Source organism: Puma concolor, chromosome B4, assembly GCF_028749965.1.
Source record: "Puma concolor isolate L17-30 chromosome B4, mPumCon1.1.hap2, whole genome shotgun sequence".
NCBI lineage: Eukaryota > Metazoa > Chordata > Mammalia > Carnivora > Felidae > Puma > Puma concolor.
The window spans coordinates 107803343-107818898 of NC_141673.1; the positions used below are offsets into that span (position 1 = coordinate 107803343).

At 43.2% G+C, this 15556-nt stretch overlaps 1 protein-coding gene across 42 annotated transcripts in view; it reads left to right on the top strand.

Moving 5' to 3' along the window:
* Positions 1–15556, top strand: part of CACNA1C (calcium voltage-gated channel subunit alpha1 C) — a 767747-nt gene that overhangs the window by 507946 nt on the left and 244245 nt on the right. For all 42 annotated transcript variants that reach the window (XM_086714435.1, XM_086714443.1, XM_086714446.1 and 39 more), the window contains exon 5: positions 7300–7439. In XM_086714435.1, coding sequence (XP_086570561.1) covers positions 7300–7439 — 140 coding nt within the window. The remainder of the gene's footprint in view (positions 1–7299; positions 7440–15556) is intronic.

Below are 15556 nucleotides of genomic sequence, written 5' to 3' on the forward strand. Positions count from 1 at the left end.
GAGGATCTATTAAAAGTCACTTTGAATTCAGACTTTCTCCAAAGGGAAAAGATCTCTTACCTAGGAACACCTCCTTCACACACGCACATGCTCACACATGTGCACTCATGTGCACAGACACACACAGGAGTGGAATCTGAGTGCTTTTAATGAAACTCAGTGTCCTCCATGCAGCTGAGTCCTCTGCTTAAGGTCTTTTATTCTGTCTCCAACCACATCTGGCCCAACACCTCTTCAGACTGGTTTCCCTGCCACATCCCTGAGCAGGGTTAGTCCAGCCTGCCTGTGAGCATGGCGGTGGGGCGAGGCTGGCACACACTGTCCTGTAGATGCCTGCTCTCACCTCTTCAGTGGGCCTTGTCCAGGGTCCCAGGAAACAGGCTGCTCAAGATAAAAGGGTGAGGAGAAAGCAGAGAACTATGAAGGGCCAAGGTCGTGGGTAACCCAACTAGAGCCAAAAACGCCTTTCCCTAGAGGGATGCTTTGCTGTGGCAAAAGGTGAAGCAAAGTCAATATATGCCTTTAAAAAAAATAAAGCAATGTAAGCAATATAAGCAATTGTAAATAAAATTTATAAGTGATGATCTCCTTATCAAGGAATTAGTAACTTTGCAAAAAGATTCTTTATGAAATATTTGGGTTTTTAAATATTTATTTATTTTTGAGAGACTGCAAGTCGGGGAGGGGCAGAGAGAGGGGGACAGAGGATCTGAAGGAGGCTCTGCATGGACAGGCTGACAGCAGTGAGCCCGATGTGGAGCTCGAACTCACGAACTGTGAGATCGTGACCTGAGCTGAAGTCAGATGCTCAACTGACTGAGCCACCCAGGTGCCTGTCTATGAAATGTTTGTCCCTAAACAGGCCTGCATGTGCTATGCAAAATGTCATTTACTAAGACACAGTTCATGAAGTTCCAACCAGTCATCTATTTTTTGAGGGGAGGGCACCTTTACAGCAGATCCTACTTGAGGAACAAGCTGGCTTCTTTGAACTGATCTGCTATTACTCTGAACCCAGAGAGTGGTCACACAGTGACCACCTTGCATTTTTACTCCCTTGGAGTTCTGACAGGCTTCAGTGTCAAGGTCAATATGTCATCAGGCTCATATCCCAGGAGCCTATTTTTGATTGATGCCATTTGTGCCATCCCAGTGAAGACATAGGTCCTTCTGGACTCCTCCATAGCACTCACTGCTCATTCTCTCATGGGACTGACTGGTCTTTCCTGCAAGAAATAACAAGAGAAAATCAAGATCATTTAGAAGTTATTTCCTTGTCTCTGGCCATCTGGATGGCTATTTGGGTTGTTTGGAACTGTTTTAGGGGTTTTCTTTGTTGTCTTTTTTTTTTGTGCAGCCTATGAATGACACACTTTGGCCACATTAGCATCAGGGCTATTTGGGTGACATGAGAAGCACCAAAGTTCTTGGAGTATTTGCCAGGAATAGATCTGGCTCCAGAGGACTCAGAGTGAGGATGCAGCTCTAAGAGATCTTGCTGCTTTTGTTCATGCCAGGATAAACAAAGAAGAACTGAACAAACACCTTGCATTAACTCAGTAAGCCATAGCAAAGGCCTTTGAGGTGCCTTGTTCCAAATGCCCCTAAATCCCTTCAAATTCAGTGTCTTTCTCTAGGCCTCAGGCCCCAGGGGACCTTTCACACATAGAAAAGAGCCCCAGGAATGAGATTTATCAGGAGTTGAGGGTGCCTGCAGGGACCAACTTTGTTTAGTCAGAGAAGCTACATGTTCTTCTCATGTTTATGGAAATGAGTTAGAGTTGAGTGCATACAGCGCTCTGCCCCCTTCATGGCCCTACCTACAGCATGGGAGGTGGAAACAAGAGGCACAGGGCAGACCTCAAAAGGGAGCCCTAGAGGGGCCTTGTCATGCAGTTGCACACTTGGTGACACTTGCTCGTCTTTTGCTGGGTTGGACCCTTGCCTTGCTGTTCTTCCCCATAAGCACAGAGGGCAGACTTTTTGTGGAGTCAGCCCAGGTTTCAGTCACATCTTCCTGGGGTCTAGGCCATGAGGCTGATGAAGAGGCCCCCTTCAAAAAGATCAGAGGAGGGCACTTGTTGGGATGCACACTGGGTGTTGTATGGAAACCAATTTGACAATAAATCATATTTTAAAACAAAACAAAACAAAACAAAAAGATGCCTCTGGTAGATTGTTTAGGCCACAGAAGTTATGATGCTGGTGGTTGCTGAGCCTGTGGTTCACCATGACCCTCTGGGCTTTTTCCCCATTGATCTCACACATGGACATATTTGACACCTAGTTTCTCTTCTCCAAGGGCAGTGGTCCCATGGGGCTCTCTGTCTAATCTAAATCTCAGCCTCGGGCACCTGGCTGGCTCAGTTGGTAAGTGTTCGACACTTGATTTCAGCTCAGGTCATGATCTCGTGGTCGTGGGATTGAGCCCTGTGCTGGCCTCCATGCTGGGCTTGGAGCCTGCTTGGGATTCTCTCTCTCTCTCTCTCTCTCTCTCTCTCTCTCTCTCATTCTCTCTCTCTCTCTCTGCACTTCCCCCACTCATGCTCTCTCTCTCAAAAATAAATAAACCTTAAATCAATCAACCAATCAATCTATCTCTGCCCATTCTTCTAACTGGAAAAATCACACACACACACACACACACACACACACACACACACACACACACACACAGCATAGCTCAACCACCTCTTTCAGCTGTACCTTCTTTTCCTGCCCTTTTTATAACATTAAATGGATATTCCTCTGCTTCCCTTATGTCTCCTGGGAAGTATCTACTCCCTGGGCTCCTCATCTACAGCTACTTAGGGGAAGGTTTCTTCTGCCCTTCTACGATCAGAAGGGGGTCTGCCTGGCCCTGGAGACAGGTGGGTGTGCCTGCCTGCTGCCTGAGTGCCAGGCTAAGAGCTGCTCTCTCATTTCTGCATTGCCATGCTGGGGTCCTGGGACAAGAGGCATTTCCTTCCCCCCCACAAGCCGGTCACATTTCCTTCCCAAAGTGGAAGAGTTTCTTTGGTACAGTGTGGAGATGGGCCTACTAAATGAAAGTGGGGAGGACTTCAGAGGCCTCTCCCTACCCAACCCAGGGACCTCGGGATCTTCACTAGATCCCCTGCTCAAGACACCCTACTCCAGCCACAGGGGCTTTTGCTCCTGTCTTCCTCCCAATATGGTGGCCCTGCTCTTCTGACTCACTGGGCCCTCTAGAGCCTCATTGTTCTCTTTTAAAAAGCTCCAATGTCCAACTAGGAAACTGCCAGACACAACTCCTGGAGAATTCTGCCCCCACCCCTGACCAAGCATCCACATCTGAACCCAGCCCTTAGGGACAGGTAGGCACAAAGCAGTGGTTTGGGCTTTATAGTGCCTAATCAAGGAAAACACACCAGTCCCTACAAGCCAAGAACACCTCCTAGACCCATTCCTGAATTTTCTACCCCTTAAAAATTAAAATCAGGCACTTAATAAAGTGTCCGCATCAAGTTGGGACAGGGAAAAGAGAAAAAAGTTGTCTAACCTCTGTTCCCTTCAATGAATAATATTTTGTGAACAACTTGTACTCTAATAAGCATATTGCTTTCTTCCAGGAAATACTAGGAACCAAATCTGGTTTGGATTTAGAATGCTGTTTGACAAACTTGCAAACTAGTCTCCATTTTCTAAGATTTCAGTAATCTAGACTTCAGTGGAAAGAACATTTCTCTGAAGAGAAAGAAGCCCACTCCCCTCATCAAGGCAACTCTGCCTGGGGTTCAGGATGTCACCAGCTAACATATGACACCATCAAATTGCCAAGCTGAGCTGAAAGAATCACAGGACCAAGAAAGACTTTAGATGTGGTCTGGTCAGTGTTGTCAAACTTTTTAGCTGCAGAACCCATTGTTAAAGCCTTACTCAAAGGCCCATGAAAGCCACTGTGTTCCAGCCACTTTTCTCTGGCCTTGCTGTCCAAGATATCCCCAGGGGATCCATGGAGCACAGTTTGGAAATCCTTAATCTAGACCAACTCCCTCAATTGCTGGGCCCTGCCTGGATTTGAGTTTCTTCAAAGCTAGGCCCCTAGCTGCAGCCTCCCCTGTTTTCAGATCTAGTTCCCTGGGGCATGAGTCATTTAAGGAGCTCAAGCCTATTCCTCAAGAACAAAGTTGCCCTGGTCTTCAGTTCAGGCCAGATGTGGGGACCCAGTCTGATACCTGGGCTTCCCCCTGACCCTAGACCATGACCCAGCACACACTCTACTGACAGTGAATCGGTGGTCATCTCTAGTACAAAGGACAGAAATTGCCCTGTGTGTCTTTTCTTTCCCCTAATTTTCTTGGTCGCCACAAAAAGCCCAAGATTCCAGGTTCCCATTCCCACATGGTTCTCTGCATCTTCTGACCCCTTCTCCCTCTCCATCCCGCTGAAACCTTTCCACTGTGCCCTCTGCTCCCCACAAGCCATCGCCCATTCAGATGTCAGCAAACATTTTCTATAAAGGGCAACATGCCCATTTTCAGCTTGCAAACCACGTACTCTTTGTCCCAACTATTCAACTTTAGTGAGAAAACAGCAATAGACAACAGCAATATGTAAACGATGGGTGTAGTTGAACTCTAACAAAACTTCATTTACAGAGCAGATGGCCCAAGTGCTGCCCTAAACCCTCAGCTTTGTCTCTGGCCTCTCATTTAACTCCCTGACTCCCGCCAAGAGTCCTGCCTCCCTTGCATTCTCTCAAGAGATTACCACTCTCTCCCAAATGCCTTGTTCCACAACCCAGAGGTCAGGAGAAGGGCCCTGTGTTTCTCTTATTTCTGCTTTCAGATGGCTACCCCTCCCCTTCCCTAGCAACTTCCAGTTTTAATGTGTGTGATCAGACCCTTCTACCCCTACTTCTCCTTATGGGATCCTCTGTAGGCCTCTATGGGACTCTATTCCTTGAAGACATGAGCTCTTGGTTCATTCCCATTCTCTCCAAACTTAGTATTGCTACTGTCCCTTCCAGTAGCTTCTTGGTTCCTTGATATTGTTATGCCCAGAATTCATGATCCCCAAAGACCACTAGGGAGCCGAGTCCGATGCAAAAGCAAAGAGCCTTTATTCGAGCTAGCTCGAGCTCAATCCCCTACCTGCACCGACGCAGCGGTGAGATACCAGGGAAAGAGAGCGAGTTTCAAAAGGACAAAGGTTTTATTGGGGCCTGGGGCAGTTGGTGAGGTAATGGCTATGGCCTCAGCCGATTGGCTGGGGAAGGGTCCTGGGGAAGGGTCCGAGTCCTGTTAGGCAGGTGAGGGGGGGGTTACTCAAGGGGAGGAGGTGTGGTCAAGGTGAAGGACACAGAACAAGATGGAGTCGGCTGGCGTAGGCCCGCCCTTTCAATATCTTCCCCACCCAGCGACCCTGACTCCATCCTGACTCCAGGTGCACACTCCCATGGTTATAGCCACTATCCCTGCCATAAGTAATAACTGAGCCCTCCCTCATAATGTCAAACCAAACATCCCACTCTGTAAACAATACCACCCATATTTCCAGCTTATTCCCTCTTGCACTTTGACTCTGACAATCCATTCACCCTGTCCCATTCTCTCTGTTCCTCCACCCATTGTGTCCAGTCCTCCTTTTAACCAGCTTAAATGCCCAGCCCATCATAATCTCTCACTACCATGTACAGTCAACTTCCTCATTTTTCTATTCATCTACCTTGCTCATTTGGAAAAACACCAACCACAATCAAATACAACTAGATGGAGATCCATCTGGTACCTGAAGCTATGCCATTGAAAGGGGTAGAGAAACTTAAAGCTGAGCTGATGGGTTTCACTTTACAGTCATGACCACCAACTTCAAATAGGTCCTTGATGATATATGGCAATCCTACTACATGTGCCTTCCTCATTCACTCTTTGCTTTCTTTGGTGATTCTTTTATACCTTTGCCTCACCCTTCAAACTTCCAGTACCCACTCCTCATTTGCATTTTCAGCTGATGACCTTGCTCCCTGTTTCCCTGAAAAAACAGGTGCAATCAGGGTAACATCTGTACCGCTATAATGTGCCCTCCTACTAGAACCATGATAAACCATCCCTTCTCCTATCTAGGGCCAATACCCCTCAGGGTACATGAGATACCTTCCTGCCTACTGAAGGGTATCAGTCCTTCCAGTAATTATTCCCTCACTTCTGCATTGCCAGATCACCTGTCTCTGTTACATAACTCCCATCACATATAAAAATGTTGCTGTATCTCCCATTTAAAACCAAACACTACTTGGGGCACCTGGGTGGCTCAGTTGGTTGAGCGTGCAACTTCGGTTCAGGTCATGATCTCACGATTTGTGAGTTGCAGCCCCGCATCAGGCTCTGTGCTGACAGCTCGGAGCCTGGAGCCTGCTTCGGATTCTGTGTCTCCATCTCTGCCCCTCCTCTGCTCATGCCTCTGTCTCTCTCTCTGTTTCTCTCAAAAGTAAATAAACATTTTTAAAAAATTAAAGCAAACACAACTCTCTTGATTCCACACCCTCTCCTGTAACCATCTTTTTTCTTCTACCACCTTTGACAGCAAAGCTCATCAGAAGGGTTGTTCATACTGTAGCCACCAGCCACATGGCCACTCAGCACTAATCTAGAAAGTTTCAATTACATATATGGCTCAAATTTGTGGCTTGCATTATAGTTGTGTTAGAGCTGTCTCAAACTTTTCTTGCTGTCTTCTCTTGAACCCATATCTGTTAGGCATTGTCCCCATCACTCCGCCAAACAGATGTTTCAAAGTCTAAGTGGTCTGCATGTTACTAAAGCCAGTGGTCAGTTTCCCATCCTTATATCCGCAGCACAAAGCCAGTTTCTATGCTATCATTTATTTGTGCCCAGTTTAAATCAAAAGGGAATTGTTAGGAGTAAGAAAGTAAGTGGGGAGGAAAGAGGATGCGGTTCCTGGCCACGTGAAGGCCGGCTTTAGGAATCCTGGAGTGGGGAGAGGACACCACAAAGGGACAGAGGCACTACTGCAAACTTTAGTGGCTTTACACTTCTATGCAGGCCACCTAGCTTATACAAAGCCATTTGTGTTCATGCACAACGTTATGACTACAAATGGCCTGCCTATCCCCTCTCGGACCTTTCTAGGCAGTGGATATGTCCCTTGGGTGATACCCACACTGAGGGAATGTCATCTTATGATGGTCACAGTCCCTTCCCCCCACACACCTTGGCACTGGTTCCCATGCTGGAGGCACCTGCGAACTCTGCTGTCCCAGGCTTCCTTCAGAGAATTCAGAGTCTGACAGCTCCTTCTCCCCTTCTTCTCTTCTAGGCTTTTTAGTGCAATTTTAGAACAAGCCACCAAAGCTGACGGGGCAAATGCTCTAGGAGGGAAAGGAGCTGGATTTGATGTGAAGGCACTGAGGGCATTCCGCGTGCTGCGCCCCTTGCGGCTGGTGTCTGGAGTCCCAAGTAAGTAAAGCCATTATTCTTGTTTACAGTGTTATCTTGTCACCACCCTCTGCTTTCTTTTGCTGAATTGCCGGGAGCACTTTGCAAAGAAAACTGATTTCATATAAATGGAGGGGGCTTTTCTTAAATGAATTCCTTTGCTTTAAAGAACCTAACTCTGATATGAGTCCATTAAGACACACTGTGGTCCCAGCTCCTCTAAACACCTGGAAAAAATCCACAGCAGTCACGCAGCCAAATGAAGACAGCCTACAACAGAGAAAGCAATCCCTTGGCCATCTGAGCAATCCCCTCAAGGCCCTGGGCTGGGAATTAAAATACATTTTCAGCAAAGGAGCCAGGTGAGTAGAGAAGGCTAATCCCCAAGGCTCGCAAGGTATTTTAGCCTATGAGATTATCTCTACTTTCTGTATTTTTCCAAAGAACAATCTGAAAAGCATCAGTGGATGTTCAAAAAAGTTCTGTTTGCCATTTCTCTCAACCCTTTCCTTCTTTCATGTCAAATGGGACATTTCCGGTTTCAGAAGCCCTATTTATGGACAGGCTACCTGTCTTTGTAGAACTGGTTTTGCCAGAGGGTGGAGGGTGTTTAGCTCTCTGAATCAAGCAAAAGGGCTTCAGAGAGATATTGTCTATTGTGTATCTGGATAGCAGTCACCTGGACAGCTTCTCTTCAAGCTCTTCCTCCAGAAGCCTATCCCACCATGGATGAGCCCCAGGCAACTAACACAGCAGCTTCGGGCACCCAGCTTTGCTCCTGCAAAGCCCAGCCCAAGTTGTTCCTTGGGGTTAAGTGAGCTTTCCAAGAGCTCCTCTTTCCACTCCTCCTTGATGAGTTGGTGGGATCTGAGCACAATTGTGGACTTGTGTGCTGAGATTTTTCCCTCTCAAGTCAGCTCCATCATCTGGCCCATAACTCAAGGTAAAGGAGGTCCCTAGGACTGGGCTGAAATCAGACTAGCTTAGAGATGGGAGCAGGGGACAGGAAAACAAAGAGGTCCTCTGAACACAACCTTTACCATACAAGTGTGAAGGACCTTATAGTAACCTGTTCAATTCTTTCTGTACATGCACAGAAGAGTGAGAAGATCTTCCCAAAGTAACTTAAGTAGCCAGCAACAGAGCAAGACTAGAACCAGGTGTCCTGATTTCCAAACCAGCTTTCTTTCCCACCATACATACAACTTCTTGTAAAGGATTAACTAGTATATAACTCTTGATTGTCTTAGACTTTTACACATATACTTGATCCCTTGAATTACATTCTAAGCCCTGCAAGCCCAGAATTCTTCCTTATATTATCTCTGATTCCTGCACAATGCCTACAGTGGTCTCGGTACAAGGTAGAGGAATTTACTGGATAATTGAAGGTTAAGAGTTAGACTATTTTCTTTGCAGTGGGACCTCCTAAGTAAAGTTTGTGGCCTGTCTTAAATTCAAAAGTGAACATGGAGCTAAGCCACATAAGCACGTTTAGAGCAGAGTCTTTCTACTCAACCATTATAGGGTATCTAGGAATGGAAATAGTATCCAGTTGACTCTTGAACAATGTGCAGGTTAGGTGTGCTGACACTTACCTTGTGCAGTTGAAAATCCACATAAAACTTTTGACTCCCCCCAAAACTTCACTGCTAATAACCTGTTGACCGGAAGTCTTTTGATAACATACACAGTTAACACATGTTTTGTATGTTATATATATTATAAACTGTATTCATACAATGAAATAAGCTAGGGAAAATAAACTGTTATTAAGAAAATCAGATGGGGGCACCTGGGTGGCTCGCCAGTTAAGTGTCTGACTCTTGATTTTGGCTCAGGTCATGATTTCATTGCTCATGGGTTCGAGCCCTGCATTGGGCTCTGCACTGACACTGTGGAGCCTACTTGAGATCGTCTCTCTCCCTCTCTCTCTGCCCCTCCCCCACTCATGCTGTATTTCTCTCTCAAAAAATAAATAAATAAACTTAAAAAAAAATCATATGGAGGGGCACCTGAGTGGCTCAGTTGGTTGAGCATCTGACTCTTGATTTTGGCTCAGGTCATGATCCCAGAGTCATGGGATCAAGCCCTGAGTTGCATTCCTCACTGAGCGTGGAGCCTACTTAAGATACTCTCTCTAGGGGCACCTGGGTGGCTCAGTCGGATGAGCATCCGACTTTGGCTCAGATCATGATCTCGCAGTCTGTGAGTTTGAGCCCTGCATTGGGCTTTGTGCTGACAGCTCAGAGCCTGGAGCCTGCTTCGGATTTTGTGTCTCCCTCTCTCTCTTCCCCTCCCCCACTCATGCTCTGTCTCTCTCTCTCTCTCTCTCTCTCTCTGTCAAAAATAAATAAACATTTAAAAAATTAAAAAAAAAAAGATACTCTCTCTAGAATCATGAAAGCAGGAAGGGAAAAAAAAGTCCCTCACATACAAGGGAAGACAGATCAGGTTTGCAGCAGACCTATCCACAGAAACTTGGCAGGCCAGAAAGGAGTGGCAGTATGCTGAATCAGAAAAATATGCAGCCAGCAAGGCTGTCATTCAAAATAGAAGGAGAGATAAAAAGTTTCCCAGACAAACAAAAATTAAAGGAGTTTGTGACCACTAAACCAGCCCTGCAAGAAATTTTAAGGGCGACTCTCTGAGGGGAGAAAAGATGAAAAAATATAAATAAATAAATAAATAAATAAATAAATAAATAAATAAATAAATACCCAAAGCAACAAAAGATTAGAAAGGACCAGAGAACACCACCAGAAACTCCAACTCTACAAGCATCATGATGGCAATAAATTCATATCTTTCAATACTCACTCTAAACGTCAATGGACTCAATGCTCCAATCAAAAGACATACAGTAACAGAATGGATAAGAAAACAAGATCCATCTATATGCTGATTACAAGGGACCCACTTTAGACCTAAAGACACCTTCAGATTGAAAATAAGGGGATGGAGAACCATCTATCATGCTAATGGTCAACAAAAGAAAGCTGGTGTAGCCATACTTATATCAGATAATCTAGACTTTAAAATAAAGACTGTATCAAGAGATGCAGAAGGGCATTATATCATAATCAAGGGGTCTATAGACCAAGAAGACCTAACAATTGTAAACATTTGTCTGCCAAATGTGATAGCATCCTAACATATAAGTCAATTAATCACAAACATAAAGAAACTCATCAATAGAAATACCATAATAGTAGGAGACTTCAACACCCCACTCACAGCAATGGACAGATCATCTGATCAAAAAATCAACAAGGAAACAATGGCCTTGAATGACACACTGGACCAGATGGACTTAACAGATATATTCAGAACATTTCATCCTAAAGCAGCAGAATATACATTCTTCTCCAGTACACATGGAACATTCTCCAGAATAGACCATATACTGGGACACAAACCAGCCCTCAGCAAGTACAAAAAGATCGAGATCATACTGTGCATATTTTCAGACAACAACGCTATGAAACTTGAAATCAACCACAAGAAAAAATTTGGAAAGGTAACAAATACTTGGAGACTGAAGAAAATCCTACTAAAGAATGAATGGGCTAACCAAGCAGTTAAAAAGGAAATTAAAAAGTATCTGGAAGTCAATGAAAATGATAACACCACAATCCAAAACCTCTGGGATGCAGCAAAGGCAGTCATAAAAGGAAAGTATATAGCAATCCAGGCCTTCCTAAAGAAGGAAGAGAGATCTTAGATATACAACCTAACCTTACACCTTAAGGAGCTGGAAAAAGAACAGCAAATAAAACCCAAAACCAGCAGAATACAGGAAATAATAAAGATTAGAGCAGAAATTAATGCTATCGAAACCAAAAAAACAGTAGAACAGATCAATGAAACCAGAAGCTGGTTCTTTGAAAGAATTAACAAAGTTGATAAACCACTAGCCAGTTTGATCAAAAAGAAAAAGGAAAGGACCCAAATAAATAAAATCAAGAATGTAAGGGGAGAGATCACAACCAACACAACAGAAATAAAAACAATAATAAGAGAATATTATGAGCAATTACATGCCAATAAAATGGGCAATCTGGAAGAAATGGACAAATTCCTAGAAACATATACACTACCAAAACTGAAACAGGAAGAAATAGAAAATTTGAACAGACCCATAACCAGTAAGGAAATTGAATTAGTAATCAAAAATCTGCCCGGGGCGCCTGGGTGGCACAGTCGGTTAAGCGACCGACTTCAGCCAGGTCACGATCTCGCGGTCCATGAGTTTGAGCCCCGCGTCAGGCTCTGGGCTGATGGCTCAGAGCCTGGAGCCTGTTTCCGATTCTGTGTCTCCCTCTCTCTCTGCCCCTCCCCCGTTCATGCTCTGTCTCTCTCTGTCCCAAAAATAAATAAAAACGTTGAAAAAAAAATATTAAAAAAAAAAAAATCTGCCAAAAAAACAAGAGTCCAGGGCCAGATGGCTTTCCAGGGGAATTCTACCAAACATTTAAGGAAGAGTTAACACCTATTCTTTTGAAAGTGTTCCAAAAATTAGAAATGGAAGGAAAACTTCCAAACTCTTTCTATGAAGCCAGCATTACCTTGATTCCAAAACCAGACAGAGACCCCACTAAAAAGGAGAACTATAGACCAATTTCCCTGATGAACATGGATGCAAAAATCCTCAACAAGATATTAGCCAATTGGATCCAACAATACATTAAAAAAATTATTCATCATGACCAAGTGGAGATTGGGATGCAGAGCTGGTTCAATATCGGCAAAAACAAATAACGTGATTTATCACATCAATAAAAGAAAGGACAAGAACCATATGATCCTCTCAATAGATGCAGAGAAAGCATTTGACAAAATACAGCAGCCTTTCTTGATAAAAACCCTCAAGAAAGTAGGGATAGAAGGAGCATACCTCGAGATCATAAAAGCTATATATGAACGACCCAACACTAATATCATCCTCAATGGGGAAAAACGGAGAGCTTTCCCCCTAAGGTCAGGAACAAGACAGGGATGTCCACTCTCGCCACTGTTATTCAACATAGTATCGGAAGTCTTAGCCTCTGCAATCAGACAACACAAAGCAATAAAAGGCATCCAAATCGGCCAGGAGGAGGTCAAACTTTCACTCTTCGCAGATGACATGATACTCTATATGGAAAACCCAAAAGATTCCACCAAAAAACTGCTAGGACTGATTCATGAATTCAGCAAAGTTCCAGGATATAAAATCAATGCACAGAAATTGGTTGCATTCCTATACACCAACAATGAAGTGACAGAAAGAGAAATCAAGGAATCGATCCCATTTACAGTTGCACAAAAAACCATAAAATACCTAGGAATAAATCTAACCAAAGAGGTGAAAAATCTATACACTGAAAACTATAGAAAGCTTATGAAAGAAATTGAAGAAGACACAAAAAAATGGAAAAAGATTCCATGCTCCTGAAGAGGAAGAACAAATATTGTTAAAATGTCGATACTACCCAAAGCAATCTACATGTTCAATGCAATCCCTATCAAAGTAACACCAGCATTCTTCACAGAGCTAGAACAAATGATCCTAAAATTTGTATGCAACCAGAAAAGACCCTGAATATCCAAAGCGATCTTGAAAAAGAAAACCAAAGCAGGAGGCATCACAATCCCAGACTTCAAGCTATACTACAAAGGTGTAATCATCAAGGCAATATGGTACTGGCACAAGAACAGACACTCAGATCAATGGAACAGAATAGAGAACCCAGAAATGGACCCACAAACATATTGCCAACTAATCTTTGACAAAGCAGGAAAGAATATCCAATGGAATAAAGACAGTCTCTTCAGCAAGTTGTGCTGGGAAAACTGGATAGTGACATGCAGAAGAATGAACCTGGACCACTTTCTTACACCCTACGCAAAAATAAACTCAAAATGGATAAAAGACCTCAATGTAAGTCAGGAAGCCATCAAAATCGTCAAGGAGAATGCAGGCAAAAACCTCTTTGATCTTGGCCACAGCAACTTCTTACTCAACACATCTCTGGAGGCAAGGGAAACAAAAGCAAAAGTGAACTACTGGGACCTCATCAAAATAAAAAGCTTCTGCACAGTAAGGAAACAATCAGCAAAACTAAAAGGCAATCGACATAATGGGAGAAGATATTTGCAAATGACGTATCAGATAAAGGGTTAGTATCCAAAATCTACAAAGAACTTATCAAACTCAACACCCAAAAAACAAATAATCCAGTGAAGAAATGGGCAAAAGACATGAATAAACACTTCTCCAAGGAAGACCTCCAGATGGCCAACCGACACATGAAAAAATGCTCAACATCACTCATCATCAGGGAAATACAAATAAAACCACAATGAGATACCACCTGACACCTGTCCGAATGGCTAACATTAACAACTCAGGCAACAACAGATGTTGGTGAGGATGTGGAGAAAGAGGATCTCTTTTGCACTGCTGGTCGGAATGCAAACTGATGCAGCCACTCTGGAAAACAGTATGGAGGTTCCTCAAAAAACTAAAAATAGAACTACCCTACAACCCAGCAATTGTACTACTAGGCATTTATCCACGGATACAGGTGTGCTATTTCAAAGGGACACATGCGCCCCCATGTTTATAGAAGCACTATCAGCAATAGCCAAAGTATGGAAAGAGCCCAAATGTCCATTGATGGATGAATGAATAAAGAAGATGTGGTATATATATACAATGGAGTATTACTCAGCAATCAAAAAGAATGAAATCTTGCCATTTGCAACTACATGGATGGAACTGAAGGGTATTATGCTAAGCAAAATTAGTCAGAGAAAGACAAAAATCATATGACTTCACTCATATGAGGACTTTAAGAGACAAAACAGGTGAACATAAGGGAAGGGAAACAAAACTAATATAAAAACAGGGAGAGGGACAAAACAGAAGAGACTTGTAAATATGGAGAACAAACTGAGGGTTGCTGGAGGGGTTGTGGGAGGGGGAGTGGGCTAAATGGGTAAGGGGCATTAAGGAATCTACTCCCGAAATCATTGTTTCACTATATGCTAACTAATTTGGATGTAAATTTTAAAAAATAAAAAAATTTAAAAAAAGATTCTCTCTCTCTCCTTCTGTCCCCTCCCTTACTCACATTCTCTCTCTCTAAAAAAAAACAAAACAAAACAAAACAAAACAAAACAAAAAAACAAAAAAACACCTTTTTTTAAATACAAAATTTAAAAAAATCATATGAAAAAAATACATTTATAGTACTGTTCTATATTTATTGGAACAGTCTGTGTGTAAGTGGACCCACACAGTTCAAACTTGTGTTATTCAAAGGTCAACTGTATATGATGGCCAAGATCCAATTTCCTTTCTGTGAAACCTAAATTCTTTGGGTTTTCTTCATCAATCAGGCATAACTCAATAGATCAAAATCAAGGAATGAGAAGGAGGATGAGAATAATTCTGAACATGATTTTAAGGAGATTAATATGATGGTGCAGTCAGTGTGTCAGTGACAGGAATTATGAACTGATTCCAAACTTTGGACATAAAAAATCTTACCCTCTTATGTATGTGCTTATTAGGAGCCCACAATTTCAGAGCATTGTTCTCAGTATGAGGACATATCATAAAGAATAAATATGTTTATTTCACTTAGGAATTTGACAGTCTAATAAGAGTATATCAGTCAGCTTTTGCTGTAGGAACAAACAATCCCAAAGTCTCAGTGACTTAAAACCAGAAACATTTATACCTGGTCATGTTACATGAGGATGTTGATCAGTTGCAGTTTTTCTGGGCTCAGCTAGGCTCTGGGTTTGACCGGGTTCTGTATGCTACTTCATTCCAGAGCACAGGTTGAAGAAGCATCCAGCCGGTAGGCCATGTTTTTCTCATGGCAGAGGGGGCAGATGCTCACAAAGGGGGCAATTAGCTAAACCACACATGCATATTTTAGGTTTTTGCTCAAATATGACTTATATCATGGCTGCTCACATTCTAGGGGCCAAAGCAAGTCACAGTGCTATCTTTGTCCCAAAGATAATGTGACACAGAAGTATACTGTACCTATAGAGAAGTTTGGGTGAATAATTGTGAATGAATAGTACAATCTAACACAAAGAAATTGAGGAGACTGTTATTAACAGAAGTAATTACAATA